Source organism: Notechis scutatus, chromosome Z, assembly GCF_049901735.1.
Source record: "Notechis scutatus isolate UNSWTSFEM ecotype Mainland chromosome Z, rNotScu1.2, whole genome shotgun sequence".
Taxonomy (NCBI): Eukaryota; Metazoa; Chordata; class Lepidosauria; order Squamata; family Elapidae; genus Notechis; species Notechis scutatus.
In genome coordinates, this window is record NC_142025.1 from 78441115 (window position 1) to 78459117 (window position 18003).

Consider the following 18003-nt stretch of genomic DNA (forward strand, 5'->3'; position numbering starts at 1 on the left):
TTTCATCTTAACCAAGTTTTAAGTTTCATTCAGTTTACCTTTCATTCAACTCAAAGTTGCCACAAGCCAATTAGATAAGATGCAGACAATAGTATGATACCCCTGTTATGTGTCAAACACCAGTGTTAACTTTCCAAGAAGTATGAAGCTCTCACCAACTATATTACAATGAAATGTAAGTTCCATTTCCCATTTTCAATCACTTTTACATCTTCATTTTATCAGCAAGTATCATATTTCTGTATAATCTAGTCATTTTCTTAACATGAACATATGACTTGGTTTTTCTTGCTTAAATAAGATTAACAACATCCGATAGAACCGACATGGAGCAAAAAACATCAGCATCTGATATCATATCATTATAGAGCAAGGATAGTCTTTGCCCAAAACTGGAAATCAACAATGACACCCACGGACCTGGCAATAACTAATAAAATCCACCAATGTGCAGAAATGGTTAGACTAACCATGTTACTAAAAAATAAGGAAAAGGGGGAGTTTTTTACAACTTGGAATATATGGTACAAATGGTTGTATAAAAAGGAAGTAAAGATGTCTAGTGAAACCGATTAAACAAACAAGGGAAAATGGAAATAGGGATAAATGTATATATAGCTATGTATGTAAAGTGATATAATTAATCAATTAAATAAATATTGTATTATAATTGTAATAATAACATAAAAAGTAAGGATCTAGGAAACAGGTTATAGATTTACTTGTAACAAATGACTTTAATTGACACTAATAGAAATGTACACTGCTATGAAAACATTTTTTTAAAATATATTCTTTTTTTGTTTTGAAACTTTCAATAAACATATTAAAAAATATATCACAAAGGAGAATTATAGAACAGTTGTTTTAAAAAACATTTGTGTCTGTAGAAAAGGAAGCAGGCGAGGAGAAACAAAGCACAGCCTTGGGTGAATGGCTTATGGCTCTTACCTTTTGTGCAACATTTGACAGGAATATCTTGGTACATCCGTCTTATTTAGGGTTTCTGATAATTTATTGAGCTCAAAAGTTTGAAGATGGAGGTAAAGCTGTATATACTATTGATACACTGGTGGAATACCTCGAAATAATTTTGTCTGTTGAGGTCCATATTAAAAACTGGAGAGGACAAAAAAAATCCTTAAGAATAAGCACACCTCATTTGTTACCACATTCTGATTATTAATCACAAAATTACTAGAACTATTATCATGCTGTATTTTAATCTAGTGAGGAATTCTAAAAGTATATAATGATTGAGAATACTAAACAAACTGTTAAATGGTTATATTTTTGGTTATTTTTGGAATCCATTCTCCTGTGATTTTTGTTTTATTTATAGTTTTAAAATGTTTTAATTGTATTTAAATGTTTTAGTTTTTTCACTGTTAATTGTCTTGACATTTTAAATTGTGTGTGCCAGACATAGTCACATGTGTGAGATGAGTGGCTATATAAATTTAATTAAATCAAGTCAGATAGACTTTGAAAAAATATTACATCTTCCTTATGCATGCATCTGATATGTCTGACCAAGACAATCATGCAAGTTTAAAACAATTATATTTCTAAATTTCTTCTGTGTCTCATACATATTTTTGAGTCATGCTATGATGCAATCCAACTTATAAATAAGAAATTCATGTTTGTTAATTGTCTAGTTTGTTTAGCAAAGCATCTGCAAGAAAACCACCAAATTCAGAGTCCCCAGGACCTCACAGTTCAACTCTGACCTATAAATATTTTTTCTGTCAATACCACATATGAAAATCAAATACTTCATAAAGCACACAAATGGGAGAAATTTGCATGTAGGCACTTTTCCATCAAGGAACAATTATTCTTTCTGCACGAATACCCATGACAGTGTGCCCTGCCCAGTAGTGTCAAATATAAATCTCTAATAAACTGCATAGCAGAACCAAAGAACCACCAAGGACACTCCTACCAATGCTGACAGGGCAAGTCACTAGTATATAAAAATAAGAGCAAATCCAATTTGATGTTTAGTTTGGTAATGAAACACTGCAAGAAAGCCATCAGGTTCAGAGAGCAACAAGCACTTAACGTTATCCCTTTCCATCATGTAAAGTTTCTGGTTGTATAATTGATACAATTGGATGATATGGTTGTAAAACATGATATAATGTGCAACAACAATTCTGGTTGCCATCATAATCCCAGGACAACACCGGTCACTAAACCAGAAGAAATGGAGTCCCAGGCAAGGAATGTGGGAGTACTGGGGTTGGGTGGTGGAAGGTGCTCTTGGGGAATGGAGGTTGTAGTGACCAGCTGTTAAAAAGACATAGGTAGGCTAGCAAACGCTGTTTATGGGTCAAAGAAGTTTTGGGAGAGCTCAGAGTGGCCTCGCTACAAAGGGTAAATGTCTACATTACAAAGATGATGGTATGGAAGAATAGGCTCCTCAGGAGAAGAAGCAGTTTGGGCAACTTATTAGAAGAATTTGTGATATTCTCAGCCTGCTTCCCATTGACTTTGTTGTGGGAAGTCAGCTGAGGTCCCAAATGATGATCAGATGACTGTGGCTTGCTGCAATGTTATAAGTGCAAGGTGAACCTGGGGGTCATTTTGCGATCACATGACTGTGGGGGAGCTGAGATGCTGAAACTTCCAGGACTAGTCATAAGTCCATTTTTTTCAATGTCACAATAATTTTGAATGGTCTCTGAATGAATGGACATAAGGCAAGGACTACCTGTATGTGTATTTGTGTTTTGCGACATTGCAGGATCAAATCTGGGTAAGTGCACAACAGTCAAGGACTTAATAGCCCCAATCAACAAAAAGCCACACACAACCAGGCAGCACATAAATATTAGCACAATTGAGAAAGTCCAGAAATATTTCACAAGAAGAGTTCTCCACTCCTCTACTCGTTGTAGAATACCTTATGCCACCAGACTTGAAATTCTAGAACTAGAAAACCTTGAATTACGCCGTCTTCGGTCTGATTTAAGCATGGTATATAAAATCATACATTGCAATGTCCTACCTGTCAATGAATACTTCAGCTTCAACCATAACAACACAAGAGCACACAATAGATACAAACTCAATGTTAACCGCACCAAACTTGATTGCAGGAAATATGACTTCAGCAATAGAGTGGTCAATGTCTGGAATACTCTACCCGACTCTGTAGTTTCTTCCCCAAACCCCAAAAACTTTAACCTTAGACTGTCTACTATTGACCTCACCCCTTTCCTAAGAGGTCTGTAGGGGGCGTGCATAAGCGCACCAACATGCCTACCGTCCCTGTCCTATTGTTTCTCTTATTCTTCTTTTATTTTTCTTATATGTACCCATTTCATGTATTCACAACTATGTATACACTTATACTTATTATCTTGTATTGGCAAATCAAATAAATAAATAAATAAATAAATTACCCATAAAATAGCCCAAAGCATACATTCTGGTAGACTGAAGTTCCCGAAAAATGTGCTCCATCGCTAGTATGAAAGCTTGGAAAACTAAACTTTAGGTCCCAGTGACCAAACAAGATAGGACCTGCCAACAACGGAATACTCTACCCGACTCTGTAGTTTCTTCCCCAAACCCCAAAAAACTTTAACCTTAGACTGTCTACTATTGACCTCACCCCTTTCCTAAGAGGTCTGTAGGGGGCGTGCATAAGCGCACCAACGTGCCTACCGTCCCTGTCCTATTGTTTCTCTTATTCTTTTATTTTTCTTATATGTACCCATTTCATGTATTCACAACTATGTATACATTTATACTTATTATCTTGTAAACAATTGGCAAATCAAATAAATAAATAAATAAAAATAAATAAATAACATTATCCTGGGACAGGTATATTTGCCTTTATTCACGATGTGACATATTGTGTAGTTTCTGCTTTGTTCTGAATCTATGAAAATGCCAGTTACACATTTTTGCATCACATTGGCACAAACACAAACCTGTATGAATATTTTTGCTTGTTCTGTAATTTGAGAATGGTAGTCTGAAATTGAGAATAATTTCAGGGGAAACCTATTTAAAAATCATGTTTCATTTTAGTAGACCGAAGACATGCCATGATTGTTATGGCTGTAAGCATTATGTTGTGATTTAAAGGTGGTTTCACATGACTGCAATGCAACAATTACGATTGTATATGATTCTGATGCTACGAAGCCCCCTTAGATTCTTATGTAGCCTTATTACATTCTTGAATGAGGTTATGAAGAAACCGTTTCCTTAGCTTTACTGTCCCAATTTTAAGATACGTGCCGGGTTTGGGAAACATTAACATAGACGAGGATTGACCGCAATTCGAAAATCTGTTTGGTATATAACTATACGCTTCCCGTGTAAATTATACTGCTATTTTGCTCTTGCTGAGCGGAAGCCGAGGTATTCCTTTCCATTCCCTTTCCGCTCAATCAAGGAAACCTCCAGCTTCGACAACACAATCGCGAACTGCCGCGAGCCGCGTTAACGAGAAAACGTTACCGCGACTTCCGGAAAATGTGACCGGATGTGGGACTTTGACTCGGAAGGAAATCTCGAAGGCAGCTATCGTGGACGCCCGTAGATTGTTTCATTGATCGGGACAGGGTGGGTGAGTCGCTTTGCGTGAGGAAAACTAGACGTGAGGAGCAAGCTTTCCCTGGAAGGTATAAAGGACATTTATAAACGGAGCCTGCTTAGGCCCAACTCTTTCCGTGCCCCGGGCTTTTCTGAGAGAGATTCTGTTAAGGATGTCTTCCTCCAATCTCTTGCTCCCGTTTGCCTGCCGCCGAGTGGGTCTTCGGTGGCTCAGAAGCTTTCTTTTCCCTTGAAAGGAAAGGTTGCTCTGAGAGTAGCTCTGCAAAATAACAAGTCTTTAGATTCTTTGGACACAAGAGGTCCCTGCTAACCACTTAGGTGTTTTTCGGGCGGTAGGCCACGACAGTCCTGTTAAAAGAGTATTTAAACATGGTGCATATTTAGCCGAGGCGGAGAATTTCTGTATCTAAGTTTAAATTAGATTTTTCATCAAGTTTATGTTTCAGGCTGATTTACGGTATTCCTGTTGAGGAGCGCTTCTTGGACATAATTTTTTAAAACTTAAAATGAAAGATAGTGTTTCCTTTTAGGAAGAAAATGTTAGTCAGTATTCATATTTAAAAGAGTTTACTGTTTCCAGCAGATAATCTTTAAATAGGTCAGTTTTAACCATGACATTGTAACACTGTCAGGTTTTATTTTTTCAACAGTTAAAGAACTGATTCTAGTTTTGAACAGAATATTAGAATAAGAAAATGAGTTAGTCATATCTTCTATTTAGTTCTATTATATCTAAATTAACACTGATGGTGAATATATCTGTTTTCAATACTTACTTTCAACCATATTTTAGTTTCACTTTATGAAATAGTGTTCATCCAGACATCATTAAGATCAGTACCTCTTAAATTAGATAAGTGGGAACACATTTGGCAAACAAATTACAAATTAACCATGTCAATCTCGTATAAAGAAAACTTATATAAAATGGTTCATTGCTGGCACCTACCTCCTGCGAGACTGGCTAAGATGTTCTCCAACCTACCACCCAACTGTTGGAAATGTAAATATGCACAAGGAACATATTTTCACATGTGATGGACTTGCCCATGTGCTCAGAAATTTTGGAGAAATATTAGAAATTGGATTTTAAATACAACAAAACAAAATTTAAAACTTGAACCCAAAACCTTTCTGCTAAATATGAAGAAATATGGAGAAAAAATATCAATATTTAATTTTGCACATCATAACAGCGGCCAGAATAATCTATGCACAAAACTGGAAACTGTCTTTCATTCCTTCAGAGGATATGGTAATTAAAAAATAACATGAATGTGCTGAGATGGATAGCCTAACCAAACTGTTAAAAAATAAACAAGATACTGACTATTATGAAATATGGAACATTTGGTATGAGTGATTAAAGAAAAGGTAATATTTGATATTTGGGTAAGTTATGGAAATGACAGAAGACGTGAATTTAATCAAAAACTATATAGAGAAATTAAAACATTAAAAGAACGAAGGAGTTATTGTAACAAGGCAGATCACATAAATGATAAAGATAAAGAAAAAATTTTTAACCATTGCTCAATATATGCTGTAAAATGTGTGTGTGTGTATGTATGTATGTATGTATGTATGTATGTATGTATGTAGTTGGTAGCTCAGCTTTGTTCGGATTATTTTCCCATCGTCATAGTTGTGCTTTTAAAAGTTATAGCACTTTTGGCAGATCATCTGCCATCATCAGGCTTCTGTATTGTGTCCAGACGAACACAATACAGAAGCCTGATGATGGCAGATGAGATCTGCCAAAACGTTGCTATAACTTTAAAAGCATAACTATAATGACGTGGGAAAATACCCGAACAAAGCTGAATACCAAACATAAATGTATGTCACATAAATGTTTTTTCTAGAATAAAAAAAAAAAGGATCAGTACCTCTGTGCCTTATATAGTTGTGCATCTTGGATTTTATACTGTATTATGATTTTAATATAGATTTTTTAGAGGTTTGCATTGAATTAGTTATCTATGTAAATGTAATATTAATTTATGTTGTGTTGATGCAAAATTATTTTTATTTGTCCAGTGCGTTAACTTCATTTTTATAATAAAAAATGGATTAAAATAAAATTGTTTTTCCTGCTAGAATCTCTAGTATGGCAGCCAAATGCGATGTATTTTAATTCTCAGTTTTTCTTAGAAGAGGATAGCCTTGTTCGTGGATACTCAGGTAACTTATGTTGGGAAATGAGTAAGATACAATAAAACTTGTCCTTTATTTAGATTTGATATGAACTAAGAGATTTGACTATTCAGTTTTAAATACAATATCTCAATGAATATTTTACTTTTCAGTGCAACTGCAAGTAATTTTTTCTCTAAGGATGTTCACTTTTTTGTGCAGAATATCAAAATGACTAAAAAGAGAAAACATCAAGAAGATTTTCATAAACTGAAATTAAAAGTTGGAAAGAAGAAGCCTCGACTGGAAAATGCAACTGACACAAATTTCAGAACAAAGAATATACATCTTCCTGAGCAGCTGAGACAGGGTAGTATACTTCCAACAAATAATAGAAAACTTAATATAAAGGTAAAAACAAAAGTTTGGGTACTATGACTGATTGTTTCAGACCATTTTAAACAGAAAATTAACTTTTGTAAAACTAAGCATTTTTTTAGACATGGAAAAGAGCATTTTTCCATATATCGTCCAGATTTCTATGTAATCTAATAAGTATTTCATTTCCATATATCGTCCAGATCTCTCTATAATTTAATAAGTGCTCCATGTTTTTTTCATTTAATTTAGTTGAACAATGATGTTACAGTTAGAATGACTGGGGTAATTTTTAGTCACCATAATGTATTGTCTGTTATAAATTATAGCTTTCTCTGCTTTATGTCAATTATTCCTGCATATCACATTCAGCTCTTTATGTTACAATTTTCAATCAATTATCTCACTACCAATTTTTTAAAAATGTACTTTTAAGAAGTAGTTGCAAAAGAAAATGCTTAAAATATAATGTGATATATCTAAAACATTTTACAATGCAAAAAGTATTAACAGAAATGTTTTATTTTGAATTTATATTTTAGGATCTGCTTTCACAGATGAATCACTATAGTGCAGGAGTTAAACAAAGTGCACTTTTTGGACTCAAGGACCTGCTGTCTCAATATCCATTCATAATTGATGCTCACCTTTCAAATATACTGAGTGAGTTAGCAGCTGTGTTTACAGACAAGGACTCTAATGTGCGAAAAGCAGCAATCTGCCTTCTTCAGTTCCTGGCTCCCAAAATACGAGCTGAGCATATCTCTCCTTTCTTCCCTTTAATGAGTGCTCATCTTTCTAGTGCCATGACTCACATAAGTGAAGAAATTCAGGAAGATTCTCTGAAGATATTGGATATATTTTTGAAGGAATACCCTACTCTCCTGAGGGATCGCAGTACTATATTACTGAATAACTTTGTGGAACTTATTTCTCATCAGCAACTGTCAACACAGCAGAAAAGTAGAGATAAAATACATTGGATGATTTCTGTTAATCTTAACCGCAGAATGATCTCTCAACAGTGGAGGCTGAATGTTCTAGTTAGGCTCCAAAAATTCCTCCAGATCTTGGTAGAAGATTCTAGTGCAGCAGAAATTGACAGTGAGGGGCAGAAAGAGCGAACTCATAGTATAGGAATTCAGAAGTCCTTATGTGTTAATTGGCAAGATCATGCCGCCGGCCAACAACACATCCAGTTGTATGAAAATGGTGACTTATATCCTAAAATTAATTCATTGTTTACACTAAGGTAAGAAGTATGCTTGGAATTAGTTTAAAATGGTATACTTAGTTATTGTTTACCAAACAAGTCAATAAAACTGTTATGATTTATTATACTATTTTAAAATGTAATTATGCATTATTTGTTGAAAAGTTAGAGTGTGATTTTGCTTTTGTAAAAGAATGTATTTTATTTTTTCTCTGATTCTAGGAAACAGGTGATTCCCAGAATCCAGCATGGGTTTGTTAAATATAAGTTATACCCCAAAAATTGTATTATTTTTGATAAAGTGATTAAATTAGTGGACCAAGAAAAGGCTGTGGATATAGTATAGTTAGATTTCCATATTTCATAAAATAGTCTACCTTCTACTTTTTGGTAAAATAGAACAGTGTGTAGGAGAAACATTACCACTACCCAATAATAGGAAGAGAGCATTGATTTACTCTCCATAGAACCTGAGGTAGGACAGGAAGCAATAGGTAGAACCTCATCAGAGGGAAATCCAAACTTAAAATAGAAATTTCCAGACAGAGAAGAATTAATCAATGGAACAGCTTGTTTCCTGAAATTGGGTTCTTAATCACTGGAAGTTTTCAAGAAAACATTGGACAACCATTTTTCTGAGACAGCATCAGGACTTCTGCCTTGGGCAGTGGATTGGACTAGAAGACCTCCAAAGTCTATTCCAATCCTACGATTTTGTGAAACTATACCGTACTTAGTAGTGACTGCATTAAAGACTATTTTATTCTATCCTGGAAGGAAACACACTTGACCAATGGATAAACTTGGGGATGATTCTGTTATGTTTTAGAATAGATGACAATTTGTGGCACAGGAAAAATTGTATGAGTGAAAGAAAAAAATATCAACATATCCTAGATCGGGTGTCAAACTTGCATCATCACATGACGTATTGTGACTTTACCCCCTTCGTTAAACCGAGCATGGACGTGGCCAGCGCATGATGCATCCGGCCCATGGGCTGTGAGTTTGAAGCCCTATGCTACATCTAATACTCCACAATCAATGAAAAAATTGAAGCTAAAAGTTGAAAATTAATTTTATTTCAATAGGACAAAAATGCAATTAACAGAGGGATAGACTCAAGATCACATGAAGTTCTAGTACCACTTTACAAACCCTTAGAAAGACAGAATTTGGAATACTGCATCCAATTCTGGTCATCATAATGTAAAAAAGATGTTGAGATTCTGGAAAGAATGCAAAGAAGAGCAACAAAAATAATTAGGGAACTGGAGGCTAAAACATGAAGAATGGTTATCAGAATTAGATATGTCTAGTTTAATGAAAAGGAGTACTAGGGGAGACAGCACTGTTCCAATATTTGAGGGGCTCCTACAAAGGCAAGGGAGGCTCAAACTGTTTTCCAAAGCACCAAAAAGTAAGACGAGAAACAAGGATGGAAACTAACCAAAAGAGATCAGCATCCTAGAATTAAAGAGAAATTTCGTAATGCTGAGAGCAATCAATTAATGGAACAATTTGCTTTCAGAAGTTGTGGATGCTCCATCACTGGATGCTTTCAAAAAGAGACTGGACAATTATTTATCTGAAATGGCATAGGGTCTCCTGCTTGAGCAGGAAGTTGGACTAGAAGACCATCAAGCTCCTTTCCAACTCTATTCTATGTTCTATAAATTTTACTTCCAAACTGATCTTGAATTCTTAGAAAATAAAGATTTTGAATGGCCCAGAGAGCTCTCAGACTTGGCTATTTTAGAAATCAGTGGTGATACGTAAGACATATAGAATATTTTAAATGTTCCAACTCTTCCTTGCAAAATATGTTTGCCAAGAAGACAATATGTGACAATATTCCCAAAGTAGGAATAGAAAAAACTTTATACTGGAAATGTTGAACATTATTATTTCTGCCAAAAAAGACGTGCTGATTGAAAAAAATCTCCAATTTTCTTATTTTGAATCTAATGTATAAACAAGTACAGATCAATAGTAAATATGCTTCAATTTAGCAGGCAGATGTCATTTGATTTTCTATTATGTTGCATAGGGAATTATGTAAATAATACATATATTATTTCAGAAGCAATATTTAACATTATTATAATTTATTAAATTTCTATGCTGTCCATTTTTCCTACAAACTGACTCTGGACTGCTATTTGTAAATCAGACTATTTCCTAACTAGTTCTGAAATATTTAGTATGCTGATGCATTATATATATATATGTTAAGTCTTGTTTTGGTCAATATGCTTAGGAATATACCCTTAAATACATTTAATAACATTTAGTTCTGAGTAAATATTTTGGATACAAAAGAAAAGAAAAAGTGAAGTCTTTGTTTTTTAGGTCTTTAAGCATGACAAGTAATGATGAAAAAGGTCTGGCATCCATGAGCAATTTAAAAGGTTTCATTCAAGTAATAATACCATTACTACTTGATTGTTCGGTTGAAGCTTCTCCTACACAACTTGCAGCTCCAGTTCTTGGAAATATTCTGGAACCTGGATCTCAGCAAATTATGGAGGCAGTACTTGGTATCATTCATTTATTGTGGAAGCTTGCAAAACAAAACAAAGATCCATATGAGATGGTAAGAAGCTAAATTGCTGAAACTATGAATATTGGAAGTGCATTGTCTGCTATATAAATATGATGAAAAATATGTTAATTTTAAATAGAGTTTCTCTATTTAGATAGCAAATTAAATTCAAGTAGTCAGAACGTATAATATGAATTTAAGAGATTAGATTATCTAAAAATTTGATATTAAATGTTTTTCTTCCTCAAAATAGGCAGATTTTATGTGGGGAGCAGGATTAGCTTTTCAAATTTCACATTGAAAATTTATGGGCTGAACTCAAGAAAAATTAATTACTTAAATACTATTACATAGAGCAGAGGTGTCAACTCAAGGCCCGAGAGCCAGATCCGGCCAGCAGGGTGTTTAGATCTGGCCCACGGGATTGCCCTAGAAACGACAAAAGACCAGCCCGCAGTGCCTCTGCCAGCAAAAATAGAGTTCAGGAGGGCTGTCTATGGCTTTCCAGAGGTCCGTTTTCACTGGCAGAGGGTTGCAGGAAGCCATCACAGCCAAAAACGGAGGAGCCCATCAGGAGCCCATTTTCACTGGCAGAGCGCTCGGGCCATCACAGGCACCCCGACACAAGTGATGTTAAGCTGGCCACGCCCACCCTAGCCTCCTGAGGTCAAACCCAGCCCTGATGCAGCCCTCAATGAAATCGAATTTGATACCCCTGACTTACAGTTATGAATGTTTTATTGCATGTTTACCAAAATAGTACAAAGAATAATTACAGATGTGATCAGGAAACAAGCTAAATGAGCATTATAGTCAGACGTGTTCCAGGGACATTTCAGAATTCAAAGTCCAGGGGATATGGATATATACATACTGCATGTTTAGAAATAATGTAAAGCTACAGCTCCCAGATTCACACACAAGACCCAGGTCCAAGAATTATTAATCCTACAAATAAATTTCCATTTTCAAAGTTATTGCTAGTCTAATTAAATAGCATCTTTTTCTAATGTTCTCAGGGGCAGACAACAGAGGCTTTAGATTGAATTTCAGCATAGATTTCTGTGACCAAGTATAGTACCTTACTACAAATTGTAAGGGATTTGCAGGATCCAATCTGGATCAGACACTTGGACTAGAGGTTTAGTCTTCAAGCTTTCGGACACATGCTGAAGCCCATCCCCAAGGAACTTCTCTCTCACCAGAATTCCTCAGGAAACTTCTCTGTCACCACACATTCTGAGGATGGACTTCAACACGAGTCCAAAAGCTTGGAAGAGTAAACCTATGAGCCCATTGACTGAACCAGATTGGATACTGCAACATTATCCTGGGCTATGTATATTTGCTTTCATTTGTTTAAGGGCTTTTCTTTTGTAAAGTGTTTCTTCTATGCTTTATAATGTTTGGTAGAATTAAAATTTTCATTTTTGTCAGTTGATTAAAGAAAACAGTAAGCATTTGTTTATGTTATACATATATTTATTTATGTTATATTTATTTAATATGTTATGTTAATTTATGTTATACTATAATTATGTTGAATTTATGTTTATCTTATAACTGTTTAACTTGTTGGAGTAGCTTATGAAAATGTTCTGCTTTTCATAAAACTTTAGTTGGAAGTGCTTAGATAGAATGATTACCATAGTTTATCACTTGATATTTTTTCAACAGGAAATATGGCTTCGAGCAAATTACCTGATCGATTTCAAGCACCATTTTATGTCTTACTTTCCTTACTCTTTCCAAGAAACAATCAAACAAAAAAAGAAAGATCATTTGAAAAGGTATGAATGAGACAGTTACATAGCCAGGAGAGTGAGATATTTTATAGGTTGTAACAGTCCATAAAGGGACGCAATGGCTCAGTGGATAAGACGCTGAGCTTGTCAATCAGAAAGGTCGGCAGTTTGGGGATTTGAATCCCTAGCACATGTAATGGAGTTAGCTCCCGTTACTTGTCCCAGCTTCTGCCAACTTAGCAGTTTGAAAGCATGTAAAAATGCAAGTAGAAAAATAGGGACCACTTTGGTGGGAAGGTAACAGCATTCCGTGCGCCTTCAGCATTTAATCATGTCGGCCACATGACCATGGAGACATCTTTGGACAGCGCTGGCTCTTTGGCTTTGTAATGGAGATGAGCACCGCCCCCTAGAGCCGGAAACAACTAGTATGTATGTACGAGGGGAACTTTTACATTTACCTTTTAAGAGTCCATAATCATAGGTGTCCATGTTTAAAATATAACGGAATAGCTGTGGAGATGACTTGATTGCACAGAAAGTTGATTTTTGCATCATACAGCTCTTAATCTGTGTCTTATCTTCATCACTTGTTCTTATAGTAAGAAATACATTCTGGATGTGCATAGACTAAATATAGACATTCTGTAGAATAATGTGTGATCTTTGTAACTTCAGCCCCAATCAATAGATCTAAGCAAGTTGCTCCTTTTTTACTTTGGACATGGTGGTACTGTATATTCCTACATTGATGTGAAAATGCTTAGGAGGTTCTCTAGAGAATTGATGTTGCACCAAAATGTAGATTACTATTTGCAGTAGAGCCTTGACCTCCACCACAAATACTGGATGGTCCCAGATGTCTAGTCAAGAATTTTTGAAAACTACTTTCCTCAATAAGAGGTAGGGCATGTCCAGTCCTGGGAGCACAAAATAAATTGCAGACCTGCTTGGCATAGAAAAATGATTGTTACAGTTACAATTACCTCCCACCCCCCCACCCCATGTCATATTTTAGGCATATGAATGCTGGCTAGGTGGACTGCTCTCTCAATTTCAGCTTGCCCACCAGACATTAACAAAGAGCTTCTTTAGAAATGCCTCAGTCCAAGGACATGAAATGTAATTATCTGGGATGAATAGCCAACATAGATTCCATTTAATATGGTAGGAAAGGCTATAGTGCCATTAATTAGACTGACTATTATTGTCCTTCCTGAGATCTCTGCATTCTAAAAACATCGTTGGTAATGAGTAGCCAGGAATCAAGGACATAGCTCTTCCTTATCTTTTAAATTTTGTAGAAAGTTATAATTCAGAGTTGCTATGGTAGCAGCCGTTAATCTTGGGTTCTGAATGTGTGACCTTTTGCCTAGGAATTATTTTTGAGGTTCGTATCTAAATACCAAAATTAGGAGTATGATGGTACATGAGGGTGAATATATATCTAATCCAAAGTCTTCACACATTTTTACAGATTAAATGAAAATATTCCTGTAGATTATGAAAATCTGATTTAGTAATGGCAGCATATATTATTCCCTTTCAACAAAAACAATACTCTTGTTTGTGCAAACTAGAGTATTAATTTCACTATGAGTGTATATACTGGAAAAAAGCATTTATGCCTTAATGGAGGGTACTGTCTTAAACAACAATCTTTAAGAGAATAATCTTATAAGATATAAAATAATTCTTTAGATTTGTTTTACAATAATTAGTTACATTTACAAGATAAAATAATTATTTTACTTTCTGGAGATCAGCTGCAGTTATGCTGAGTTCTATGATCTGTTGAACTGAACAATTTGGGAAGCACACCACCTTTGTCTTCAGGAGAACACTGTATCCTCTTCTGTTTGAAAATGGCTTGCAATCAGCTTTTCATTGTGATTACATTAATACATTAATCAGGTGAACCCTGAAAAGGCACCAAGAAATATTTTGATCCAAAGCATTTCTGCCCGTTGGGAACAAATTTCCCTTTTTCTTTTTACCTATGTTGATGCTAAACTCCACTCATTAGCAATCTAAACTAAACAGTCGTAATTCTTAAGGGGAATTAGAATTGATGAATTTACTAAATCAGTGTTTTAAGTAACTTCTATAAAATCAATGCCGGATATTTATGCTGAGAACAATTAGGCTGTCTAGACTCGGAAAACAATTTAGGCCTGGAAGAAGTATAGCTAGCCCTAAATTATACCCACTGTTGGAAAAATATACCTGAGCATCTAATTCAGCCCAGCTGACATCTCTGAGACTTCATTTTTAGGGAAAATTGATGGGAAAAGCTTAATGGGCTTTTCTTTCTATCTTTCATGTACAAGTTGTATGTTAATATTAGTCTGAGAATGAGAAGCAAATGATATTTACTTGGAAAATAGCTTTTTAAAAAATATATATCACTTTAGACAAGGTTGTTTCTGAACTGGGGACCTTAATTTCCAGAAAAGTTCAGTGCATTCATCTTCAGATTCAATTGACTAACTGCATCTTTGGTTAATTGCAAAGTGCAAAACTACATTCTGCCAACAGAAAGAAAGTCTTAGCATATTTTTGCTTGAAGTATCATTCCTTTCCCAAATCATAGTTTTATGGATTAGAAGTTTATTGTGTTAGTCAAGTGTTTTGTTTTCTGGTTGGGTCTTTCTTGATTATTATTCGAATTATCTCTAGGTCTTTTTATTTATTGAAACGGGGGGAGTTTTTTTCATTCGTAGTTTTAATAAAAGAACTAGCTCGATACCCATGCTTTGCTATGAAACTATGTGGTCGGGCTTAGGTTTTTGGAGAAGAAAATAAGAGGGGGAAAATCTGCCTCTGCCTACCAGCATCCATCAGTATTTATCTGGCTAGTGTCCTGTCAGTGTGTGAAAGAGTTGAGGACTGTTTGGAAACTGAAACAGTATTTGCTGTGTGAGCAAGAAGGAGACAGCAAGGAGCCTGGGCGTGGCTTAGCTCAACTGTTCTGTACTAAAGCTGCTTGGTGCTGTGAAAACTAAAATAGAAAGTCATCTGCTTGTGTTTTGCATTTGTAGCATATTTCTTTTCAGGTGTTAAGAATAATATACAAAATAGTAATGCTCTGATGATCATTTCAAAAAATCCTTTCTTAATGAGCACCTAGAAGCCAAGAGGAACATATGTGCCAAATTTCAAGTTTGTAGGCTTTACAAACGTGAGTGGTATTTCGCTTTTATATAGAGAGATTTGGCCCTTTGCTGAAGTGGTTTAGAGTAGAGAAACCACTGGTGCGCTTGTTCCATGACAGAAAACATTTTTATTATAGGTCTAATGAAAAAAAAAATCTTAAAGCTGTAGAAGTTACACTTTATTTCATTTTTACTCAAAAAAATTCATCTGTTATGTGTGTCTGTCTTTTAGCAACAAATATTATATGACATCTTCAAACAATATTGATCATCTTTTGCTGAATTTAACTTTATGTGAAATCATGGTCTCGCTTGCAAATACTTCAACATTGCCTACGGATGCCCATTGGCTAGGCTTGATTAGAAAGTTTGTAATAGAAACTCTTCAGGATGGTTGTAAATTAAACAGTAAGCAGCTGAACAAATTGCTCAGAGTGACTTGGAGACTTTTAGAAATCCAGCTAAACAAAGGTAAGATGATATGAATATATGCTGCAATATAATCTCCCAAACTTTATTTGGTGCTGTGTTATATGTTTGAGAAATTTCACTAGATTATTTATTCTAGAAACCCAAGAGGCATTTCTAGAACATAGATGCCTAAAAAATTGAGCAAATCTCCTGTTTCAAATTCCTGGGGGTGGTCCTTTGCTTTGCTGGGAGTAGGAAAGCCCAAGGAGACTTGTTGAAAATCTACAGATGAGATCATTTGTCACCTTTAAATATGTTAAGGGAAGAAGTTGCCACTAAATACCGACAGCCAATAACACAATGTCTTTTAGTGCCCAGCTAAACCTTTTCTCCAATTTTGCACCATTAGAATTTGTACATTTTTTAAGATTAACTCTTCAATCTCTAATTGTATCTCTAATGCCACTTTCTGTCCACAATCAGGTTTCATGGAATTTTTGGGTAGAATGGATGACTATATTCAATTATTGGCTAAAATTTTTTTCCCCACTTTGACCTTTAAGAATAATGATTTTCGGTATGCATGAAAGCAGGCAGTAGCAACTGAAATCTCTTTGGACTTTTCTGAGATCTTCTACTCAGTATTGGTTGTGATCATGCTGAAACCCTTATTAAATAATGTGTAACAGGCACAGAGCACCAGATGGTTCCAGATACCGTGTTTCTCATATAATAAGGCTGGGTCTTATTTTTTTTTGAGCCCTGAAAAAATGGCTAGGCCGTCTTTTCAGGGGTGACTTAATTCCCCCCCCTTACATCTTCGGGTGGGCGGCGACGGCTTGGATGTTGACCTCGGCATTGGTGGGGCACTTCGTATCGGGGTCAACGCAGGCAGCACCATATCCGGGTATGCAACAAAAGTACTTCCTAATGGCAAGCCCCCCTACCATTCCCCCCCATTTTGCATGTTTTAATATAGGCCTTAATTTGGAGGGAGGGGCTTAATTTCATTTCATGCCTATAAAACATGCTGGGACTTCCTATTGGGGGAGGCCATATTGTTGGAGAAACAGGGTAGGATCCCAAACTTTATTTCTAGAAAATCCAGCAATTACTCTATCGTCCCTGAGCATGTCTGACTAAACTTGAGGTATCTAAACAAAAAAGAGCCTTTACTCTGGTACGATGTCATTCCCTTCCCTCCCCTTAACTTTCTTGAAGGCCAATGCAGGAAGATTTCTCTTCCAGAGAGACAATGCCTTCTAATGGAACACACAGAAATAACAGAGTGTATGCTTTACATGTGCCTGTATTGCAAAGATATTCAAATTAGTCTCATCTTACCATTACTACATAAATAGAAGGCTGCAAAGGACAGTTTTACACCATCCAGTTGCTTTCAGATATCAAACTTGCTATGTAGAATGCTGCCGGATTCTGTGCAGCAGCACTCAAAATTAGTTGGATGAGGGCCTGTGTTATAAATTAGACTTAGTGAGCATATTAGAGTTTTCGCGGGTACTTACATGTATGGCATTCAGCTTTGTTTGGGTATTTTCCCACGTCATTGTAGTTGTGCTTTTAAAGTTGTAGCAACGTTTCGGCAGAATCTCATCTGCCATCATCAGGCTTCTGTATAGGCTTCTATGTATTTTCACGGGTACAGGTATGTAGGTCTAGGTGTGTTTGGGTCTTTTCCCGTGTAAGATTAAGTGGGACCTCGCCAAAACGTCGCCAAGATACTCTTAATCTTACATGGGAAAAGACCTGAACACACCTAGACCTAGACTACATATGTGTGTGTGTGTGTGTATATATGTATGTATGTATGTGTGTGTG

The 18003-nt window shown here is 35.6% G+C and overlaps 1 protein-coding gene across 7 annotated transcripts in view; it reads left to right on the forward strand.

Annotated features, from left to right (window-relative positions):
* Nucleotides 1-4420: 4420 nt before the first annotated feature.
* TEX10 (testis expressed 10) overlaps nt 4421-18003 on the forward strand; it is a 66407-nt gene continuing 52824 nt past the window's right edge. For 2 of the 7 annotated variants that reach the window (XM_026678332.2, XM_026678335.2), the window contains exons 1-6: nt 4421-4649; nt 6940-7128; nt 7638-8347; nt 10661-10904; nt 12531-12643; nt 15986-16224. In XM_026678332.2, coding sequence (XP_026534117.1) covers nt 6949-7128; nt 7638-8347; nt 10661-10904; nt 12531-12643; nt 15986-16224 — 1486 coding nt within the window. In that variant the 5' untranslated portion in view covers nt 4421-4649; nt 6940-6948. Of the gene's footprint in view, nt 4650-6669; nt 6766-6939; nt 7129-7637; nt 8348-10660; nt 10905-12530; nt 12644-15985; nt 16225-18003 lie in introns of those variants that run through there. The other 5 variants (XM_026678333.2, XM_087946477.1, XM_087946476.1 and 2 more) reach the window with 4 other exon arrangements.